This window comes from Thamnophis sirtalis, unplaced genomic scaffold (genome assembly GCF_051295495.1).
Source record: "Thamnophis sirtalis isolate CommonGarterSnake01/CBP01778 unplaced genomic scaffold, rThaSir2_p1.2 scaffold_1, whole genome shotgun sequence".
Taxonomy (NCBI): Eukaryota; Metazoa; Chordata; class Lepidosauria; order Squamata; family Natricidae; genus Thamnophis; species Thamnophis sirtalis.
The window spans coordinates 62,228,103-62,247,468 of record NW_028261381.1 but is presented as its reverse complement, the minus strand read 5'-3'; the positions used below and the strand labels follow the sequence as shown (position 1 = coordinate 62,247,468).

Below are 19,366 nucleotides of genomic sequence, written 5' to 3'. Positions count from 1 at the left end.
GAGCCTGCCGCTCAGGTAAATGGAGCATGTGCGCATGTGCTTGTTGGCTGCTCAAGCAATGGGGATGCATCAGGGGTGGGTTCCTGCCAGTTCTAACCTCTTCTATAGAAGAGGTTCCATAAATCTACAGTGCCGTTTAAAACCGGTTCCAGCTTCCTTTCCCCTCCCCACCACACCACGCTTGCCCCACCCACTGCTCACTGATTGGCTGGCTCACCAATCGCCCTGCCCGCCTCTAAGAGTCCTATCTAAAGTCTTAAAGCTGTCAAGTTTGAACATCCCTGGGGCTTTTTTTTCTAAAGGGTTAGGGGTGCAAGGCTCTTGTAACTTGACAGCTTTAAGACTTGCACTTCAATGTCAGAGTTCCTGAGCCAACATGATTGGAGGAGGAATTCTGGGAGTTGAAGTCCACAAATCTTAAAGCTGTCAAGTTTGAACACCCCTGGTTTTTTTTTCTAAAGGGTTAAGTGTGCAAGGGTTTAAGACTTGCGTGCTTCAAATGCCAAGAGTTTCTGAGCCAACATTTTGGTTGCTAAGCAAGAGCATTGTTAAGTGAGTTTCACCACATTTTACAAGTTGTCCACTCCCACCCAGTTACATGACTGCCAAGCCACTCTGACTCGGTCACATGGCTGACAAGCCACTCCCACAAAGCACACCACAACTACAGAAGAGATTCTAAAAAATTTTGAAATCCACCACTGGGATGCATGCAACACATGCTCGCTCGGCACTTCTGCAGCCCACTTCCGAATGGCTCAAGGCCCAGTCGTAGGCTGCCACCCCAGGGCTGGTGACCCCTGATGTAATGCATATATTTAGATTTATGCCTTATATACAGTATATTTTGTTGGATGTCAAAGTATTATTTTTTTTATCAGTGCAGATAATTATGACTTAAGCTGCTCCTTCATGGATTGGGGGTGAAATAAGGACAATGTTGCAGGACCAAAGGGAAGACGTGGTATTGGGAGGGCACCAGAGGTGGCATTCTGCCAATTCGCCCCGGTTTGGGCGAACTGGTAGCGGCAGTGGGAGGCTCTGCCCACCTGCCCAGACATCATCATGGATGCTCTGTGCAAGCACAGAAGCACCACGTGCAAGCGAAGGAAGCGCTCACACATGCAAGCGAAACAAGCCCATGCATATGCAAGCGAAGCGAGAGTATGCACGGACATGCTCCCAGTTCCAAACCAGTAGCGAAGGTAAGAGAAAACTATCACTGGAGGGCATGCTTGTGTTGCGAACCCACTACTAGTTTCCTTACTGAGAGTACCTTACCAACACTATCTATTTTGGATAAGTACAGAGTTGAATTCAGCAGGGAATAATGTTTAGTCCTCATATAAATAACACACTACTAGGCCCTGATTATTATTTTGCTCAGTATCCAGGTTTTTAAATGGCACAGGGATGGTGAAAAGAACGGCAGACCTCTCTTATAACTGATTACGCCTCAGTAAACAGAGTATTGAGAACACAGAAAATGCCATCTTCAAAATATTTCAGGGGGACTGATCCAAAAAGAGGGAAAGATGGACTTGCCCATTAATTCATTTAGAAAAATTCCATTTTCATGGAGTTGCTACGGAGAACATTTGCGTTATTTTGATCTTTGAATGCATAACCAAAGGCATTTAAGACTTTAAAGAAATGAATCTATCATGCTGCATTAAAAAGCAGCAGGAAATGTGCTTGCCAAAAGATATCCTTAACAAGTCATTTCTGGTTGATTAGCCCTTGCTTAGGATGACACTCTATAGAAATACGTGCTCTGGTTTCCAAATCTCAGAGCAAAGCCCTTGTGCAATTTTATTTGTTAATGCTATCAGTAAGGGAGCTCTCTCCCTCTCCCTCTCCCTCTCTCTCCCTCCCCCTCCCCCCCTCTCTCCCCATTTCTTGGCTGTACTGGTTTATTATGACAATTTGTTCAACTGCTGTATATATTTCTTTTTCTATTGTTTTTAAGTGTTTTCATTTTTAAAAAATTGTTCGCCACCCAGAGTCCCTGTGTTGAGATTGTCAACAATAGAAAAATAATTGATTAATTAGCTCAGCAAAATAATAACAGCAGAAAGATCCCCTGAAGATGTATTGGGGATGTGCGATTTTGAATTTCTAAATGTAGATAATTTAGTATTTTAGTATTTAAGTTTATTTATATGCCGCCCTTTTCCCTGGGGGGACTCATAAGAACATAGATAAGGGTAAAGGGCACTATTTCTACAATATAATGTTTGTTCACCTAAACCATGGTTTCTCCTCCATTGGGAATTGCTTTCCAGAAACTCAGGTAGAAATTCTCTTCCATTCTTTGGTATTTAATCCTTTTGAATAAAAATGTTAGGAAGCAAAAGGGGAATCTTCTCCATGCAATGACACATTCAGTTACTGGTTGTGGTCCTTCTTGTTGATCAAAGTCACAACAGTTGCTCAGTTGCATTGTTTACTTATACGTTTTATATCACCTCTCTTTATCCAGAACAGTTTGATGCCTGATGCTTGATTTTCCAGTTTTAGAAAACCACAAAGTCTATAGGGACAACAATACTGTTACTTTCCTTAAAATAATGAATGAGCTCATTCACTCAGTTGTAAAGATATACAGTATGTAAGAGAACACTGAATTAGCAGCTAAGTTTAATACCTGACTTTTATGGTCTCAATCCTTGATAATAAACCAGATTCTATCTATGTAACCTTGTCCCTTAAAATGGCATGCTGGAGCAGGTTAGAAATGTGCATGTTCTAAAGATAATATTTTCCAATAGACAACAATCCAAACTCTCAAAAACCCACAAGCAGATTGTGATCATTTTATTTCTCATGAACTTATATAATTCCTTTTTTCATAATTAAAAACTCCCTATATCAACATTTCTTCCTTCTATCAATCCTGAAATCTCAATTGGATGATTCTGGGTTTCCCTATATTATAAAAATGAGAAAAAAATTCTTAAATTCTTAAATTTCAAAAAGTTCCTCACCTTTCAAACAAATCAAAGAGACTGCCTTAATTAATTCACTAAAAAGGGGAGCGGGAAATTTATCTTATAGTTTTCAACATTCTCTATTTATGCCAGATTAGTATTAAATATACTTTTCTGACATTGATGTTGTTCCTGTTGCCTTGATCTTGCTCAGATCAATGGGTTTGACAGTTGGCTTAATTCTGTGGGGTTTGACAATTGGCTTAATTCAAACTCAAAGTCTGGTTAAAAACAAATTCCTCTCTGGAATGTGTAATGATCTTTCTAATACTCTTTCTCCTTGTTATTCTGGAGAGGATGTTTCAGAGGCATATGAAATAAGGGCATTCTGCAGGGAATGAAAAGAAGCTATACTGTGATCAGTGGTGGGTTTCAAAAAATTTTAGAACCTCTTCTGTAGGTATGGCCTACTTTGTGGGAGTGACTTGCTGGCCATGTGACCAGGTGGGAATGGCTTGCCGGCCATGTGCCTGGGTGGGAGTGGCCAACTTGTAAAATGTGGTGAATAACAATGCTCTTGCTTAGCAACTAAAATGTTGGCTCAGAAACTCTGGTATTTGAAGCACGCAAGTCTTAAAGCTGTCAATTTACAAGACCCTTGCACCCCTAACCCTTTAGAAAAAAAACTCCAGGGGTGGTCAAACTTGACAGCTTTAAGACTTGTGGACTTCAACTCCCAGAATTCCTCCTCTCACTCTTCATCTTGATGATGTGCGGATGGGCGGGGGGAGGGAGCTGGAATCTGTTTTAAACGGCACAGAAGATTTGTGGAACCTCTTCTATAGAAGAGGTTAGAACTGGCAGGAACCCACCCCTGACTGTGATCTTCCCCTTTGATTTCTGAAGAAAATCCATAAATGCTGTTATAAAATCACTTTATTTATTAAATTAAAGTTCTATATTGATTACTATGCCTTGGCTCTTAGGAAAGATGCTGCCAAGCCAGTGGTCTCAGGAAGCAGTAACTCTCATTAGTGACCATCAAGAGGCTGAACAGAGACCTATGGTCAAAGAAACTCAGATACTACAGACAGGTAGGCAGGAATAAAATGCTTTCATATCCTTTTTGCCTGTTGTGGACAAGTCAAATAAGTATGGTTTCTCTGTGGAGACACTGTGCAGCCTGTAATTTATGTTTAAGGTTCCATCTCCCTGGACTTCAAGAAAAAGATTCTAGACAAGAAATGGTAATTTGGATGGAGACCAGAGATTCCCAGAGCTGCATACAGAACTGTAACCTCCATTTTTGTGTGTGATTGTAGCTGATGAAATTAGGTGTCAATGTCTCACTTCATTTTGAAGTGGGAATCACATCAACACTGTGATACAAATCATAAGGGAACAATACAGGAAAGTTGCGGGCTGGAATTACTGTGGCATTGTGTGGCAGGCAGCTTGGGACATCAGCACAATTTTCTTCAGGGGGTTCAGATATACTTTTGCTCATAATATTTTGCAACTCGCTGCCTGGCTTCTGCTCACCTGTAGGGGAGCTGTAGGTTGTCTCATCCTGGAGATGGGTGCGTTGGGTCACCTGTGTACTGCTGGCATCATCTTCTCCCGGCTCCGAGTCTAAGCAAGAGAAAGTACAAGGTGAACAGAAGACCTTGCTGGAGAAGTTCTTGCATATCTTTATCCTGATTACTTAATCCGATTTATCAGAACTACACAAAACAGCTATGAAGAAAGTCTATGGGACTCAGATGTCCTTGATAAGATTTTGAAAGTCCAGCTTTTAGCACTTTGAAAAATGAGAGGAAAAGACAAATTTCTAACTCTGCATATAATGTATATGACAAACATTAATTTGAAAGATCCAAGCATCTCCTGGCAAATCATAATTCTTAGATTTCATAACATTTTTTTGCTTCTTTTAAATAATTGATTTAGGATTTGAAAAGTAATAGTTCTTAGGTATCCAGCCTTTGATTAGGCATACAAAACATTTAATGTAAATTAGATAGATAGATAGATATATTCATATAGACATAATACCCCCACACAGACATACAGTATATGTCTAAACAAGCATGGAATAAAAGACAAAAACTCTTTCTCGTTTAGATGGGAAAACAGTACCAAATATATCATTTTCAGAAAGCATATGGTATTTAAGATGTGTAAAAGTCTGTATTAAACAAGCCAGCAGGAATACCTGAAGATAGACAGATATACAGAAATGGATAGATGGAGATCATTGCAAAGTGATTTTTTTTTAATTTACAGTGCACTGCCAATGATAAAACGTATTTTGGTAGCAAGCTTCCTTCTTAGTTGTTATAGGACTGTTAATGTTAAATTATCCCATAATTTCTCATCTTAATTCTCCTCAAAAGTTCTGATATCAATCCAACAAGCTCAACTAAAACTATTTTGGACTCTAGTGGTCACAGCTGAAATGTTGGCAGCAAAAAATGTCTGCCTTTATTAAAGAATGTCTAGCTAAATATTGAGAAGCTGACAGAAATGTCAAAATGTATATGGAGTATGTTCAATTAAGAATTAACAGTCCACATTAATTGAATTAAATTGCCCCCTTTATTGATTTTATGTAGGGAAGACACATTTTCAAGGCCAATTATACATAACCATTTTTCATTATTATAAATGAACTTTCATATTATTTATTTCGATTGTCTTTTCTATTTTCTCCAAGAGTTTTAATGAAGTATTGAGTAGCATCAGAAAGGAAAGCCATTCTGGGAAACAAACCCTACATAAAATAGTACCAGGTAGCTCAGCACTCAGAATCTGATTTGGAAAGTTCAAAACTGCCTCCAGAAAGGTTTGGGGTTTTGTTTTTGTTTCTTTAGAAAGGAGAAAATGGCATCATTTTCCACTTGTAAATGTTCTGTGTCTGCTTCGTCATCAAATGATTTACCTTAATGAGGGAAAGACAGGATAGGTGCAACACTTTTGGAATGGTAGTGGCAGGAGCTTGTCATCTCAATGCACCCTACCAGGAATTGACCTCAGTTATTTTCACTGTGGCATTTCCATTTTTATTTTAAATTTGCCCTTTTTGAATTATTATCCATAAACAGGGAAATGGGTTTAGAACATGAATGGTGGACTTACAGTTCATGCTCCAACTCTCAACAACTTGCCCCTCTATTAGGGTCTTTGTATCTCAGATTGACTAGGGCTGTGATGGCAAACCTATAGCATGCGTGCCCGAAGTGGCACATGCAGCCATGTTGCTTGGCACACGTGGCATCACCTGTTCCTTTTCCTGGTTTCTGGCACACATGCATGCACACTGATCAGCTGACCTTCATTCATGTAGCAGTGTCATTTTCTGGCGTGAGCATGTGCACTGGCCAGATGATCATGCACGCCATTAACCCAAAGACTAACTGGCTGGTGTGCATATGTACGCTGGAAACTGGAACTTCATTTTCTGGTGCGTGCATGACCACTGGGCAGCTCCTCTTCCGGGTCGTGTCCCAGACAAGCACGCATGCATGTGTGTGCTCCCTTTTCGGCACTCAGTGCCGAAAAGATTCGGCATCACTCGACTAGAGAGTGAAACGAGAAAATTAAACTGCAAAGTGTGTAGGAGACCTGTCTCCTTGGTAAATATCCTCAGAAGATAGTGTGCAATGAACATGTCCTACAGAACTCCAAAAGAACTCCATAGTGTATGCACACTAAACAAAATTCAAAACTCCAAAACAAGTAAAAGCAGCAGGAAGGAAGTTTTTCGAAGAAAATCTCTAGCAAGAGAAGGCTTAGTCATTTCCTTTCTTCCTGACTCTGTTCAGATCCAAATCATTACCTTTTCAAGGTTTTTCACAAGGTCAGAACACTACTGTGGTCCAGATTAGATATTGCGTAACATTTCACTTCTGGAATAAACTGAATCAGAGGGCCAGCAGATGATTTAAAAGGCACTTTTCCCTGCTATTTTTCAGTTCAGGTCCACACCAAAGTTCTTACCTCCATATCAGAGGATGGAGAAAAATAAGGGCCATACACATTTTCCATACAATGATTTTTGGGTTTGTTGTTTCAGGGATAGAAAAATAAGGAGTAGGAACTGGATGAAGTTCTCTCCAACCAATTTTCCTCCAATTCATTGGATCTTTTGCAATATTTTTTTTAATTGCATAAAATGGCCAGAGGAAAATGACTCGGAACATATATAGCTTGCTCTTTAGACAAGCAGAAATTTCAGAAAATATAAGACCATAAAAAACCCTGGTGGGTCTGGGCAACAATCAGTCCAGCCCAGCATGCTGTGTCACGTGCTGCAGTCCACCAGATGAACACGGGAAGCTCATAAAGAAGCACAGGAAGGAAGCAGCTGTCCTCCACTGTTCTTTGTGCTATGACACGATTAGCAAGGTGAAAGAGTTTATTTGTTGTTTTTCAGACATGGAATTTGCATTTTTTTTTTCCAGAGGTAATGTGCCACATTTTCACTGACCTGATTCTGGGATCCCTTCCTTGATCAGTACATGTCGGTTGTATTAATATATGTGAATGTGGAAAATAATTCGGGAGATGGGGTAACACACTTTTCTTTGTACTTGCTTGGACTAAACTGCATTTGCTGCTTTGATAGCTACTAACCCAGATAGAGAGATATTTTTGGAGTCTCAGAATCCCCCTTTGATTTTATCACCCTGAACTGTTTTATATGAAGAGCAAATCTGGCCTCTTTGCAGCTTACTCTGGATTCCTAATTTGTTTCTACACAAACTAAAAAGTAAGGATCCCAACTCTAATTCCAGATTAATTCCACATTTTCCACCTTGAAAATTATCTACTTAATGCTACTCAGTGCTTTCAGTTCTCTAGTGAGTAACCAGTACATAAAAACCACTGTCTCCCTATACTGAATTTGTTCAGAAGCCTTTATGAGGGACTTTGTCAAAGTCTAACTATATATCTATTAAATAATGCCATTCTTGTTGATTTCACCCTCCTCTCCATGTCAAAAAATCTAGAAGGTTATTAGGGAGATTCAGTGCATTCTTTAAAGGCATTTCCTTTCCAAGTTCAAGTTGGGAAAGAAAAGACCACTGCAGATTTCCAGAGAAGAGCCAGAAGAATTATTAAAATGTTGGACCCCAAAGTTGAAAAACATACGCAGCTGAGTAAACAGCAGTGTCCTGGTATTCCTTTTTTTACACAATACTTTTGTATTGTATAAAAATACATTTTTCTGGAAATTGCAGGTTTCCTCTGTGTCTTTAAAGAGCAATGAGAAGTCACAATGGGAAAGTTTAAATGATAACTGATAGGCAAGGTGGCAGCTGATTACTCATCAGCCACAGAAGCCATAGGAGTAAACAGTAGTCAGATCAAGAACTGAGCAATTATGATACATAAAACAAAGAATTGGAAGAAAAATATGTGTCAAGTTGTTCCTTCAACCATTTCCTCTCAAAACCTGATTTTTGTTGATAAAAGAAGGTTAAAAAGGATGCCACATGCTTTGGCCTCACTGGCTGCAATTGCACAAGCTGCTTTACCCATGGTTTATACAACCAAGGATTCACTTGAAACCATAAGCTACCTATATGAGCTGGATCTTCATAATACACTAAGTAAAAATGTAGTTGTATAATTTGCGATTAAGAGTATCATGCAAGCATAGCATTCATTCATCAGAATCATCAACCTTAAATGATGAAAATTTTTAATGAGGAATTGATGCCAAAAGGGTTGGCTGCATATTTACATATACAGTATATTATTGTAGATTCTTCAGCATAAGAATCTTCCTCTCCACACGCCAAAGAATGCATTCAAAACATAATAAAATACTATAAAATGGCAAATTAGGAAAACAGCGTGGTTCCTACCGTAACTTTGCTTTCTGCAGGAGCGGAAAACTTCGCTTCCATAGGGGCAGCAAGAAAGAGAGACACACGTCAATGAAGTGTGATTGCCAAACCAGCCCAGGCTTAGAATATCCCAAATATTAAGAATACAACATATATGTGGTATAAACCTCAAAGAAATCTCTAATGCGATATGCAGGGAACATTATTAGACCAGCAATGCATATAAATATAACAAGAGAAAGCTCGGATGCAATGTGCAAACCCCCAGACATGTATTCATATAAGAGAACATGTCTGAAAAATAGAATTTAACAGCTATGCTAATTTCAGAGAAAGGAAAACAAAGAAGCTGACCATCCAAAAAGCATAGACTGAAAGAAGGGGAAGTTTGAAAGACATGTCCTGAAAGAAGGGGAAGTTTGAAAGACATGTCCCTAAGAACTGAATGAGTGCTTTAGAGTGCCTATTCAAATGTACCTATACAAATTGCATATTATTGCCTCCCTCACACCATTTCCACCTCTCCCACAGGCTACACCTTCCCTTCTCAAGAAAGTGGCATGCAGATAAAGTAAATAGCACTCTTGAAGAGGTGCTGGCCTCCACATTACTTGACTAATGGAATATTTTATGTGCCGACTCAGAAATAAGTTTCACTGATTCAGTGAGACTCTTTGCGAATGGGGATAGGACCACAGCCTAATAAACTTATTAGGTCAAGTCAGATTTCTCTTGTAGTATTTCATTTTCAAAACTGGCCAAGCATACGCTATGATTAAATTCATAGGGAGAGCACGAAGGTGAGAAGCAACCTCTGTATGTGATCCCTAACACTGATAATGTAAATTGCACTGATTCTGATGACGTGGGTTTAATTTTTAGTCATTATAGCTAATAACCAGATCTCTCCCTCTTTGAAACTGTCTTTACCTAGAAGTGGAAATCTTTGGCTCTCCAGGCAAGTTTTAGGGAACAGTGATGTACCTACAGGATTCCACATGCCCAATTTTCTCTAAAAGTTGAATATGGAAGCTAATGTCATTCTGCTTAGAAATAAAAAGCAATCATTTTGCTCATAAGGGGACACAACACACACACAGTCCAATTTCTATAGTATGGAAATATCTTTATTAAGACTCAGATTCTGGAGAGCTCAAAGGGTCAGTCACTATTGTATTACATTTGGAATGGTCCTATTAGACCAGTGTTTTCCTAATTGTGATCCGTGAAACTCTTGGATCCTACTAAAGCTGAACAGATGTTCCTATTTGTCCCAGATACATTTGCTTCCTGAAGCATCACTATATCATGCCACAAACTAACACATAGTTTAATTCAATTAATTAATTAATTAATTAACCCATGGATTAACCAGTGGATTTATACACACATCCTAAACTATAAAGTGATTACCCATAGATTGTTTGGACTGAGGTGAAAATGTGGTTTGCCTTCTTTTTGCAAACACAACCAATGAAGATTGCTAAGGGGAGATATTTCACAGCCTTCAAGACCATCTAGAGTCTTCCTAGTCAATCTCTTCCATTAAGGAAGACAGGTGTTAAGAAGAAGAGAGGCCCTGTACTTATAATGGTGATGTGGTAACTACAAGTGACATGATGCATTGTGTCCACACAGTCATGTAAAGGTGCAAAACTGCACCTTCTTTTGCATCTGGCCCCTGGCCACCCTTCTGTTTTCCTTATCCACCCCAAAAGGGACCAAAGGGCAGAAGTAATACAACGCACCATGCGTGAAGCGTCCAAAACGCCGTGAGTGACCGCTTTTCTGCAAAGGAAAAAGAAGAAACTGGTGGAATTACCTCAGGATGGGCAGAACAAGCTGTAGAGACACACTGGAAGTAAAGTGACGCAGAAAGGCTCACACAAAAAAATAACCCATTCCCAATGACAGCCAAATTCAAGTATGAGGGAAACTTCAGGAAAAGATCAACCAGAGTCAGATAGTTCTAGCATATATCACTTCCCAGCAGGGTCCTTTCCATATAACAAGTGGAGTCACTCTCTAGGTTCTGGGTGAAGCCTTCTTAGGCCACTTTTTGTTACCATCTTGATGCACCAGCCTTGTGCAGCTGAGAGCTGGCCTCCAATGTTGGAATTCCCTCATCCTCATTCCAGTCCACTCAGCAAAGTCATCCCAAATTCAGGAAACGTGAATTTCTACCCAGGTCCTTATCCTCTCTATCCTTTTATCTTTCCAGGCACCATAACAGGCACTCTGCACACGTAACATCAGACTTCTCCTGGTAAAAACCACACTCTCTCTCCAATCGCCAGGAAGTTCTCCAAGAGATCTCCATGCAGGAAGCCAGAGTGCCAGGCTTCCTGTGGAAAAGAATTTCAGCCCTGACTAGCAACGCCACAGGACTGCTCAAAGGATAAACCATGGGTGGTTTCCATTAGGAAAAAGGGAAGATTTTGTAATTCAGGAATAGTGATGGAACAGCACGCATGTGCTTGTAAACACATATTCATATGCACACACGTGGAGCAGCTCAGGCACAAAGCCACCCACTCCCCAGCTTTCCTGCTGTTCCATCTTCCAGCAAATCTGCTCACTAACTTGATTTTCCCATGATACTAATGCTGAGGTGAAATACTCTGGGCAACGGTGAATAAAATAGAAGTGACAACATCAATCAGTGAGACGTGAGAAATAGGATACTGATGTCACAGAGAAAGGAACATCCACACAGACAACTTGCACCCATTAATTTTCTCTCTTTTGCATTGGAGTCCATTCGATTTGAAATTGTAGGAGAAGAGCTATGTTAGTCTATGGTGACAAAAAAAAAATCAGGAGCTCAGTAGTTGTCCAACTAACATATTTTATTAAGAAAAAAAGTGGAGAAAAGCTCCTCATTTATTGGATTAGAGAAAATCTCTAATTCTTGAAACTCCAACCCTAAGAAAGAACTGCTCCCAGCACACAGATGCAATGTCTGATCAGCTCCACTTGGATTTGTATTCTGGTCAAGCCAGTTTGCCCCCACTGTGACTGGTGCTGGCTGGCAGCCCATGTGCCTCGCCAGGAAGATATATGAACAGACAAGCTCTGGTGCTGATGGATAATTCCTCCATCAGGAAATGAAAATGCAATCAACAGTCATTAACAGGTATCTGGCTAGCATCCCCATAAGTCAGACACATGGCAGGAGGCAAAGTCTGGCTTCGAGATTACAAACAATACTGCTTGCAATTCAAATACTCGAACATTAGAAAATGAGGCATCATCTGGATAATAAAATTAAATCCATTACATGGTAAACAGTTGCCCCAAAATAAAGGCTATTTATCATATCCCAGAGAGCCTGCTCAACTAAGGCAATAGTAAAATGAAATAAAGCAGGGGGAAATTGGCTTGATGGGGCAACAAGAATGGTGTCATCCTCACCAAAGACAGAAGTGCTTGAGGTTACCTTAAAGCAAATGCAGAATTGGCGAGAATCTTCCCAGGATTGTGAAGCCTGGACATATCTACTAGCAGCGACCACATATCTCTTTGGAAAGCGACAATGAACTCAAGTAATATCATTTCATTTTTGCCTAGCAGTATGTGTTAATCCCTTTTCTTCATGATGGTTTGGGGATGCCATCCTTCTCAGCATTTCTTGAGATCAACAGCACCCCAGCCTTGTCTGGCTATAGACTGCTTCTGTTCCCGGATCCCCCTCCCAAAACTCCAGATAATAAGATCTACCCATCATAGGACGTCTAACGGCCAAACAGGCGCTTTGGGGGAAGCTCTTAAGACCAAGGCAAACGGTCACTCCCGGGGCCCTTGCTTCCCCAGCGCTCCTCTGAAGAGAAGAGGCACCTAAGATGGTAGGGCAGCCAAGGAGCTCAGAAAGGGAAGGCTAACAATCATATGAAGGCAAAGTGGGGGCGGGCGGTCAACTCCCGACGGTGCCTGTTTGCCTGTTCGATCCCCGTCTCAGGAGCAACAGGGAGAGACCCCTCCGCCCGGCTTGGAGGCCCCGAGTGACGTCTACGCCACGAGAAGCCGCGCTCCAGCCAGGTACTGACGCACGGGACCTGATGACGCAGGTGCTCAGCCTCCGTAACCCCCGGGCTTTGGGCTGGAGCGAGACGGCCTGCCCTGCCTCCTCCGCTTTGGGCACCTGAGGTGGAAGAGCCGGGTCCCCTCGCCAAGATTCCGGCTTGTTTCCACGCTTTCCAGACCCAGATTGCCACCAACCCGTTGCCACCCAACCCCACCCCGCCTGCCTAGCAGTGGCGCTTCTGGCGGATGGGCAGAGCGCTACAGCCCATTCCCTGGCACAAACACACACATACACGCGGCACGCACCATGTTGTGGCGAATCCCACCCGTCAGAGCGACAGCGGAGAGGCAAAACCAGCAGGGGAAGCGGCGAGCATCGCACCTCGGGAACCGGCCGGGGTGGCTCCACTTTGGATGCCTGCCTGCCTGCCTGCCTGGGGCTCCGGAGCTTTCTCCCCGGGACGGGCACCTCCTATGACCTCTGCCTAAAAGCCCCGGGGACCCTTGGCGACTCCTCAGGGACCGGCCCCTCCCTCTCCCCTGGGTGAGATTCGTTACCTGGAGACGTTTCTTCACCCAGATCTTCTTCATCTCCCCCAACTCGCGCGCCCTGGGCGTCTCCGTCCCCGCCCCGCCCCAAGATCAGCGCGATGCGGCCACCACGCGGCTAGCGGGCCCGGAGCAAGCGTGCGGCTGGGCAAGAAGGCGCATCCTTCGCACGATCGGCGGACCCGAGCTCGGTCCTTTGCCTCCCCGCCGACCCGCTCGCTGAAGGACCAGCCAGCCCGGAGCCTCGCCCGCCGAGACAATGACAGCGCAGGCGAAGAGGTGGGGTGCCGAGAAGAAGGAGGGGCCGAAGGGAGGGCTTGGAAGGAGGAGCTGGGGTGGAGCGGTTAGAAGAGGTGGTGGTTGCCTCTCCCCTCCCCGGCAAGGTACCCCTTCGGAGCCATCCGCGGTCTTCTCTCCTTCTTGGAAGGCGAGAGTGGGAGGGAAGTGGTCTCGTGATACCTGCGCAAGGGATCCAGCGGGCAACAGAACCGAACTGACCTTGTCGTGCGCCTGCTCTTCCAAAGCTCACCTGAGGAAGCTGGACTACCAGAACCATAATAAAGGCATCTCCAGATCTGGAGGCAACATATAGCCTTTCCCTGGATACTTTGGACGAAAGTGGGGAAGGAAAACTGTTTAGGAGCATCTCACAGAAGCTTTAACCATTGTTAGGAAACTGGTTCCCTGAAAGGGTCTGGGGTGGAACTCAACTCGGGCCTTGGGAAAGGGAAAGGAGAGGGGAAGTTGTGGTTCAGTCTTGAGAAAATAAAAAGGATGAGAAAGAGACTCAATAGTAGGAGAAATGGGACAGGTTTTGGACAGAATCTCTTGCTCCTTTCCTGCTCACCAAAAACAACCTTGTCTATCTGCAAACAACCTTGAAGACATTCTACATAATACAGCTGTCCTATATTCATTTAATTGAGTTTTTGAGTAATGCTAGTTTGTAGAACCTGCAAATTTATCTGCAATTGGGGAAAACTTTTTGGGCTGAGATTTTATTGATAGTAGCAGGCGAAAAGAAAAAAAGGGGGGAAAGGGGAAAAACAAACCTGGGCAGATTTTCAAAGTTCTGTTATTTTATCTGATCACAATAAAAAGTATTTTCATTACAGAAAGCCACGACATAAGTTGATAGTGTAGACATGACCAGAGCATTGGGATCAAGTCATCCTAGCAAAAGGTGAAGAAGACTTTGGGGTGATCAGCCTTCTCTTCCATGAGAAGAAGAAAACAGTTATGGGAATTTCTTTTTGTATAAGAAACTTAGTGTGCACTGCACACTCTTGTAAGGTATCTTGGCTAGCGTGAACATCCCCAAAATAACTTTTAACCCCAAAGTAACTTTTAACTAGAAAGTAACAAGCTAAGTCAATTGCTCACATATGAAAACACACTCAAAAAGTTATACATCATGATTCCTGCCTTCAGATTAAAACAGCATTATCATAACCAAATATAGTATAAATGAGATGCTGATGACAAATAATTGAGGGGAAAGACTAATATAAAACAGATCCAGCAAAGAATACGTGAGTCAGGAATGTTATGTAAGTACAGAAAAAGAATCTATCTTTGTGGAAGAGAGAAACTGAGACTTAACTCATACAAATTTGTAGAGGACATAAATATATTTGTTTAACTTTGGATAGCAGTCTCTGATGCACTCATACCAGCCTCCCAGAGGGTAAAAGGAATTTATTATTTTACAAAGTACATAAAGTGTTCTTAGAATAAAATCAATCCAGGATCTGGCCATTTGCCTTAAGTCAGATATAATGTGAACTATCATCCAAGTTACCATCTAAGGTTAAAGATGATAACTTTACAATCAGTTAAAGTTATACAATTCTAAATATTTGTTTTATTGCTTTCTTTCTGTTCTATCACAGGTATTTCTTGTACATTGTACTATTATAAATCTTGACTCTTTTTGTTACATAAGTAACTATTCTCACAGCCACCCTCATGCATATTCATGTAAAAATTACAGTAAGCCCCCTGGATTTAAATGGGCTTCATTCCTAATTAAGTATATCAATGATTTAGGTTCCTACAATTAGCAAGAGAAAAATCTGCCAGTGGCTCATTATTTAACATGATTATGTTTTTATAATCATGACAGAAAGAGCCAATGATTTGGGATTTCTGTCTTAGGTGCCAAAATAATGCAGTTGGCCTTCAGTAAAGGGAACGCATGACACTATTTGCTGCTCTGCCTTGCAAAATATTATGGGTTGGTTTTCATAAGATTGCCATCTTAAGGCACACTAAGAGCCACAGAATTACTTACGTGGAATGTTATTGAGGCTAAATGATCAGCAACTTTTCCTCTGTAATATTTTTACGAAGGAACATAGACACCAAACCAAATTAGGCATATTGGAGTCCTCCTGAAATAATGAAGTCTTAACTACCATACAGTATTTCCCAATCAGCTTACTGGACATAATACTTGCTGATTATCATTTAAACCAGATAGGCAAAGATAAAGATCATGCATATAGTAAATGATGCCAGCAGATGGGGCATTTAAAGTAATTTATTCAGATGTCCCAATGTTGCTTTTTCCAAAAGGCAACTAGACTTTTTGTGTGTGTGTGTTTTTCTTTGAAAATGTTTCACTTCCCATCCAAGAAGCTTCTTCAATTCAACAGAAGAAACTTCTTGGATGAGAAGTGAAGGGTTTTCAAAGAAAAACACAAACAAAGAAAGTCTAGTTGCCTTTTAGAAAAAGCAGCTTTGGGATAACCATGACCGGGATGTTTGAGAATCTCCATAGATAATTCATTCAGAGGTCCAAACAGGTGACAAACTGAAGAGGCCTCTAGATGCCAGTGTTTCTTCTTAGAAAGATATGTTGAAATGGGCTTTACACAGAATCAAAAGAGGCTTCAGTTTAAAGGGAAGTTTTATTATTTTGGTCATGAATGCAGTGAAACCCCAAACCTTCCAAAAGTTACTACATCTACTCAGTGCTGATAACATCATCACTGTTACCTCTCTGTATTAATTGAATTTTTTTTCTGAGATGACAGAGATAACAGCAAATGTAGTGAGTTTTTCATTCTGAGGAGCCTTGATGGTGTCCATCAGTCATTAATTTTATTTGGAGTCCGCTACTTCATACAAGATGGATTCAGACATTAAGACAATCATAGCATGGCTTATTTTTAAGTTAAAGTGACACATGAAAGCAGCCATTTTAGTCTATAAATTATTCATTTATTAATTTAATGTGTGAACCTAGTCAGATGCACCTTATCCAACAAACCATAGCTTAGCACCTTAGCATCTGTGTCCAATCACAGATTTCACAATAAGGTTGCAACAAAGGGAATATATGCTCACCCACACAGAGGTACATACACATTATAGATATCCATATCTATATGATTAAATATATAGAAACCTACCTTATATGGGAGTCATCTCTAAAGGAAAAATCAGGAAGTGTCAGATTGTGCAGATTACATAAATTGGATTTGAGAGAAGTTCCCCCACCCTCCGAAGAGCTCAACTTTATTACTGTTTTATTTCAGGATGGTGTCCTGATAGCCCCATACAGGGCTGATTGTAAGAGTGGCCACTGCTCTGTTGTGAGAAGTATTTTAAATGGGAGAAATAGTGACAAACAGAATCAGGCACGTTAGCCGTCTGTGGTCTTGTTTACAGAAAACTTCTCAAAGTCAATCATTTCACAGTCCATCACTTTTTGTAACAGCATAACAAATTGACTTGATAAGAAAAATGTATCCATGCAGGCTGAAAAGCTTTCAGAGGCACTCCCATAAGACATTTTTTTATACGGCCCCCCAGAGAAATGTGGGTTAGACAAAACAGCCATCAGCCAAGTGCTCAGCTGGTTGAAAACAGCACTTCTCCAGCCTGTATTAAGAGGATAATGGCAATCAATATTTATCTAGTCATAATCGTTTCTCCTCATAATACTCCGTGTTCATTCAAGCAATGCGTCAGAGTCAAGCAACATCACCTCTTTCTTATATTATTCAGCATTAATGAAGGAAAAGAGGAATATTCTCATTGGGCATTTGTTTTTCTCCCCGTGCGGTCAAGTTCATTTCCAAGTGCCTACAGAGACATGTTGTTTTCTTGACTACAATATGGGTTTCCTTGTTTCTTCTACAGATCAATGTACTTCGTCCCCATCTAGCCCATGATGCTGGGATGTTCTAATGGTTTGATAAATAAAATAACAGCCATACATTTTACAAACTTTACTTTGGTAGTTGTAGAGGAAACTGCTTTTTGGTGTCAGACTTCCATGAGAATTCACTCACCAGCTTAATCTTGGATAAGTGAATTCCCATGGATTTTACATCCATAGAGTTTTTTTAGAGTTTTAGAGTTTTATTGAACACTTATAGGCCGCCCTTTTCCCTGAGGGGACTCAGGGCGGCTTACAATAATGAGGGTCTTGTTTATAGTTGGTCTTGTTTAGTGGCTGCCTTGTTTAGCAACCATTTGCAATTATGACTGTGATGAAAAAGTAACCAATCCTTGCATTTACAACCTTCACAAATCTGTAGAGCAAAGGAAAGCTGAACTAAGATCATAAGCACAGTTGCAGTAGCAACCACTTCATTTAACAACTCAGTTGCCAGACCCAATTGTGGTTTCTAAACAAGGATTACCTGTATTTATCTCATGACCTGGGGCAATCAAATGTTTCTCGATTACAGAATATGATATAATTATACAATATCATTATTCACAGTACACTTAAAAACAGCATTAACATCAACTCCCTCCACCAATAGAAACCACAAACAAATAACAAGTAAACCATATAAGAAGTAAAAGGTGGTGCAGTACTCAGCTTATGGGAATGCCCTCCAAAATAACCCTATTTTTAATGTTTCCAGGATGGCCACTTGTAATGGGCTGTGAGAATAACCTTGGGAGACAGGACAGGTTTTGCTTTTCTGCCTGGACCACCTCAATGAGCTGACATCACTAGAGATTGCTCTAACCTGATCTCTGTGGAGAGCCTATTCCAAAACATTGACTATGCCATAGGGCAGCATATGTACACCATGTTTGTGCTACGACTTGATAAAACTTAGCTTTTCCTCCAGTGAAGCAGCAAAACCATCTTTTCTCCTCTGGAGAAGGTTTTGGGGTGTGCAAGAGAGGCAATGCTGAGAAGACGAAGGAAAGATGGGAACTGGCATTGGATATAGCTGATAATTATTTATGTAATTTATGTCCCCTGGGTTCGCACATGCATTTGCATATGTGCAATCTGTAGACAAAATGTACCTATCTGAGGAAAGGCTGAAATTCCCACAGGATCACCTCACAAAGTTTCTTGTCCTAGAAGGCATATTAATTAAAGTAACACATCTAGGATGATGATAATAATCAAGAACTGTTGCTGTGAAGGATCGTTTATCTTAAGCTTCGGAGAGAGTTTCAGATAAGTAGCCCTTTTCATTCCATGCCACCAGTCCCCTGTTCATAGTTTCTCCCTATATTCTCTGTTCATACCCAGCTGGGAATAACCCTTCATACTTCAGGGATCAGGTGCTGATCCACGAATGCTGACGCTATTTTAAAAGCATGTTTGGTCTTTAGGTACTAAGAACCGGTGAGGGGCAGAGGTTACAGTTTCATTAGTACCAGGGAGACTTACGTTGAAGTATAGCTAGGGGTGAAATTCAGCAAATTCTGACAGGTCCTGGAGAACCGGTAGCGGACATGTTGAATAGTTCGAAGAACTGGCAAATACCACCTCTGGCTGGCCCCAGAGTGGGGTGGGAATGGGGATTTTGCAATATCCTTCTCCCAGGAGTGGGGAGTGGAGGGGGATTTTGCAGTATCCTTTTCCCGCCCAAATAGGGACCATTATTTATTGGGGCGAAAACAGGAGTTAAGGACTCAAGGAATATGATTTTCTTGTATTCAGAGAAATTAGCTCATTTTTTCCTAAATTGATAGCAATTTTAAGGGACTTCAAATAGAATGAACCTCTAGTATGTTCAAATA

At 41.2% G+C, this 19,366-nt stretch overlaps 1 protein-coding gene across 4 annotated transcripts in view; it reads right to left on the bottom strand.

Moving 5' to 3' along the window:
- Window positions 1-19,366, bottom strand: part of SPEG (striated muscle enriched protein kinase) — a 129,676-nt gene that overhangs the window by 73,911 nt on the left and 36,399 nt on the right. For 2 of the 4 annotated variants that reach the window (XM_087713346.1, XM_087713351.1), the window contains exon 2: window positions 4,473-4,562. In XM_087713346.1, the coding sequence (XP_087569472.1) occupies window positions 4,473-4,562 (90 nt within the window). Of the gene's footprint in view, window positions 1-4,472; window positions 4,563-8,803; window positions 8,839-10,533; window positions 10,574-13,366; window positions 13,566-19,366 lie in introns of those variants that run through there. The other 2 variants (XM_087713357.1, XM_087713363.1) reach the window with 2 other exon arrangements.